General features: G+C 42.1%; 1 protein-coding gene across 1 annotated transcript; it reads right to left on the reverse strand.

Annotated features, from left to right (window-relative positions):
• Positions 1-1,664: 1,664 nt before the first annotated feature.
• Positions 1,665-3,688, reverse strand: LOC104956255 (5-hydroxytryptamine receptor 2C-like; the record flags this gene model as incomplete). Its single annotated transcript, XM_010783724.1, has 1 exon — positions 1,665-3,688. A coding segment is annotated over one exon (582 nt), but the record flags the coding sequence as incomplete, so codon positions are not given.
• Between the last annotated feature and the right edge of the window lie 625 nt (positions 3,689-4,313).

The raw sequence follows: 4,313 nt of genomic DNA on the forward strand, positions 1-4,313 counted from the left end.
ATATTTGTAGGCAAACCATGGCGGCTTTAGCTCATGTAGACCTCCCCCTGTGGAGAGAAAAGTGGTGCCAAGGACCACTGAGTAATACAAATGGTGGAGGAATGACACAGAGATGCACAGAATCAGAATGAATTGAGACTCATTCTGACTGTATGCAGACCTCAGGCGCTGGATGTGATTGGTCCACTGCCGGCTTTGCTTTTTGACCTTGAAAGAGTAAAAAAAAGGGGGGAGGGGGGTTTACATTCAGATGTTTGCACTTTTGGCTGTCCTATGGCTGAAGGGAGATTGACCAAAATGAAATATTGATCACTGTGAGAAATCCACTTTGGTAAGATGACAGCTAGACTTGAAGGAAAACTCACTTTTTTAATTCGTTTTTTCATTTAAAGGAGAACTCCAGCAATGTAGCACTTCTCTTCCATAATGTTAAGAGACTAAAAAGAAACACATTAGGAAAAGATTGGACAAAATCGAAGCAGCAGAGGCGGAGAAATCAAGATTGTTAGTGTCAATCTGTAAAAAAACACTACAATTCCCACAATGCAACTCATCAGAATCTTTAATTTAACCTCTCTGCTGCTCCCAACATCTTCTAATTTGAAATGATAAATTATTGTAACACGAGGTAACCTAGTTGACATCACTATGACATCATCTGGGTCATTTATTTGTATCTCAAAACGCTTTACATTAAAATGCAGTGTAAAATTGGTGGAGTGGCCCTTTAAGACGTTACTTTTCTGAATGGATGTCCTTTACAACACGAACCAGTTAGCTCTATAAAACTAAACCTACAAAGCCAATCACTTTACACAAGTTATATCTTCTTTATTATCTGTTTTGATGCTAAATCCACACGATATGAAATCCTCTTCTAAAGGCAGTGTATTCGCAGATATTTCAGCCGACGGAGATGCGGAGGAATCACTCAGCGTGTCAGATGCCAATAAAATGTGGGAGAGGAGGGAGGGCGAGAAAATCGGTTGAAGAGCGTCTTTATGGAGTCAGGGTCTGTCTCTTAGCGTATTGACTTTCTGTCCGTTTCATGCCACAGATGAAATCTAAAGCTATTTGGTCTTTGAGTCACTCTGAACGGACTGTAAAGTGGACAGAGATCAGAGAGGTTGGTGACTATTGAATCAGGGGTCAAAGCCAGTGGCGGACCCGATGGGCCGGTACTGAAGTGGGCCGGTCGGACGATGTGGGCCGGTCGGATCAGTCACTAGCAACTAGGGCTGCTCAATTAATCGTATTTTAATCGCAATTACGATTATGGCTTGCAACGATTACGAAAACAACGTAATCAAAATAAAACGATTATTTTTTTATTAATAGCCTATAACTTTTTTTTTTTATTAACTTTTTTTTTTATTGGTTTTTCAGTTGAATTATACTTAAAGTTCAGGCTAATCAACTGTTAAAAACATACTGTTCAACATTTTTTTCTCCAATAAATTGATGTTTTCAATGTAAATGGATAATCGTTTTTAAAGTGATATCAATTATTGACCCAAATAATCGAGATTATGATTTTTGCCATAATCTAGCAACCCTAGCAACCCCCCACCCCCGTGACAATTTACCAGCGGTATTTACTTGCGGTACCAACGTGGGCTGCATGATCGGATAAGTCACTAGCACCCCCCACCCCTCCCCCGTTGACCCGAAGTGGGTCGGTCTAAAGTCCCGGGCTGATTTTTAGTCCCAGTCCGCCCCTGGTCAAAGCTGCAATTCTTGGAGATATTGGCAAGCTTTTTATCCTTAAAACCCATCATCGTACACCAGAGCTCATTGCCCAAAGCTTCTGTTTGTCCTCTTTGACTTCGACTGTTCGAGAAAATTCTGCCTGCCTGTTTTTATTGGTGAGAAAAGTGCAAGTCTACTGCTTTACCTTCAATAGAAAACCCTAATTTTCTAAAAAAGTAAATAGCCCGTAACTGCTTGTTCTTGTTCTTTGGCTAGGTGATCTGATTAGTAGGACATTTATAAGTGGCCAATTGTTGGATAGAATTGCAGGATAATCTCAATATGCTGAATTTGCATCATTAAATGTCATGGTTTTGGGGGAAATGAAAGTAAGGAAGATCTTGGAAAGTGACTTATGGTTGCTAATGAATGAAAGCAATGACAGTGGCTGAAAATCTAAATCTATATATATTTTATTCCTTTTAAGAATGACATCTGAGGAGCGTTTGTGCACCCTTACATTACAAACGATCACATTTTCCATTTTAGATTGCTCCCTTTTATTGTATTGATTGTTGTCAGTAGAAACCTTTAGATATTGGGACTCTAATTTATTCTCCGTGGTAAACAGAAGCAAAGAGCCCAACAGCTGTGTTGGACCGAAGGCCTGCGCCATGTTTTTTTTTATAGCTCTTTAAGACCCCTTGTTCAATCCAAGGTTTGACCACCAGATGGCGCTGTGACTCCACTACATTCCTTCTTCTCCGTCCTCTGTCACTGACTCCGACCGGCAGCCTGGAGATTGGTTCCTTCTTCGGAGAGAAATCACCGTTTCTGTCGGCTGAACAGTTTGATTATACATGCTTGAAAGGTTCATTCAGATATATTTTATTTTATGACTGTTGTAGTCAAAGCTTGACCGGCACAAAAATAGATTTTGGTTTAGTTTGCTTGGACTGCATCAGGACTGTGTGAAGGCTTTTGGTCGTGGTTTGACTCTGTAACCTCTGTCAGTGGGACTCCATCGAGGGCCTCTTGACTTCATGCCAGGTTAACTGTGAGAAAAAGCTCTTCACTGACTGCTTTCTTGTCAAACTTCTCTCCAATGGCTACCTTAGTCTCCACCAGAAGTGACTGCTTCAATCCTTCCCTTTATGCTATGAAAACCAACATTTTTTCACTTGATAGAAAAAGAAACACGTCGAAAATGTTGGCTTTCATCTTAAAGTTTCTCTCGTAATCTGACTTTGTTGAATGTATTGCACTTCAGTTTGAGGATAAGGCTCTATTAATCTAGTCCTTTCACAATAAAAATCCTCAGGTTTACAGCCAATCACAACGATGTCCGCTTCGTCTGAAACGTTGCTCGGCAGGTTTACAAAAGAATACTTTAAAAACGACAAAAGAAAACACGCATTCACACGCTGCTGGTGTCTTCTCTGGAGGCGGGACTATAGCTGATGACTGACAGCTCCTGCTCCACCTCTGTTTCGGTTTCCGGCTCCACCTCAGTTTCCGAGAGCATCCCGATGTTCTGGCATTCGGAGAGGCTCTGTGACACTATTCCGATTTGTGTCTCGTCGTCTGTAAAGTCCTCCGGGTCCACCGTCAGCCTCCCGTTGTCCCCCCGCCCGTTTCGACAGTTACTATTGCGGTCTATGCTTGTTTTACCGTCCCTCCCCATCAGGAGGGGGGTCACAGAGTGCGAGGGGCACTGAGGGGCGACCAGGAAGGTTTTACAGCTCTGTCCCGCTGCGTTGGCCCCCGCTTTGTAGCGACACCTGATGTAGCTGGAGAAGGCCCTCCTGTAGGTCTTATTGAAGAGGGTGTAGACCAGAGGGTTCACCCCCGAGGAGATGTAGCCCACCCACACGAAGACGTTGAGGAGGTCGTTGAGCAGCGACTCGTTGCAGGACCCCCGGCACAGCACGAAGGTGACGTTGGTGATGAAGAAGGGACACCACATGATGAGGAATAGGAAGAAGACGATTCCCAGGACCTAAAAATGGAAATAGGCAAAAGTACACACATCCTTTACTCAAGTAGGAGTACAGATACTCGTGTTTAAAAATACGAGAACAACCTGTTTCTAATTAATCACATGATTTAGTTCCTGGGAACACAGAGGGTCAATCTGTGTGTAGCAATATTCAAAAGAATGACTGCAAAATGCTTAAACACGTCATGGTCGGCCTCAAACCACCTGTGTCTGGCAAAAGTACACACCTCCTTTACTCAAGCAGAAGTACAGATGTTTGAAAATACTATGGTTAAAGTAGAAGTACTGGCTAAACTTCTTTACTCAAGTAGAAGTAAAGAAGTATGCGCTTCGAAATGTACTTAAAGGTCACCTATCATGCTATTTTTAGGCAATAGCATAGGTCTCAGATATATACAAACATATAAAAAACATGTCTATGAAGTGTTTTGCTCAAAATACCAAAACATATCACCCATTCTAGCCATGCCTCATATCCCTCTATTTCACTTCCTGTTTCAAAAGTGCTGATTTGGGGTTTAAAGCTTTAAAAAAAAAAAAGTATAACAAATAAAAAAGCAGGGGTCTGAGGTCATGCGGGACCCGGCAGCTACTTTCTAAACTAAATACTGCCGTGATGAAACGC

This window comes from Notothenia coriiceps, unplaced genomic scaffold (assembly GCF_000735185.1).
Source record: "Notothenia coriiceps isolate Sejong01 unplaced genomic scaffold, NC01 NC01_scaffold00025694, whole genome shotgun sequence".
In the NCBI taxonomy this organism is placed as follows: Eukaryota; Metazoa; Chordata; class Actinopteri; order Perciformes; family Nototheniidae; genus Notothenia; species Notothenia coriiceps.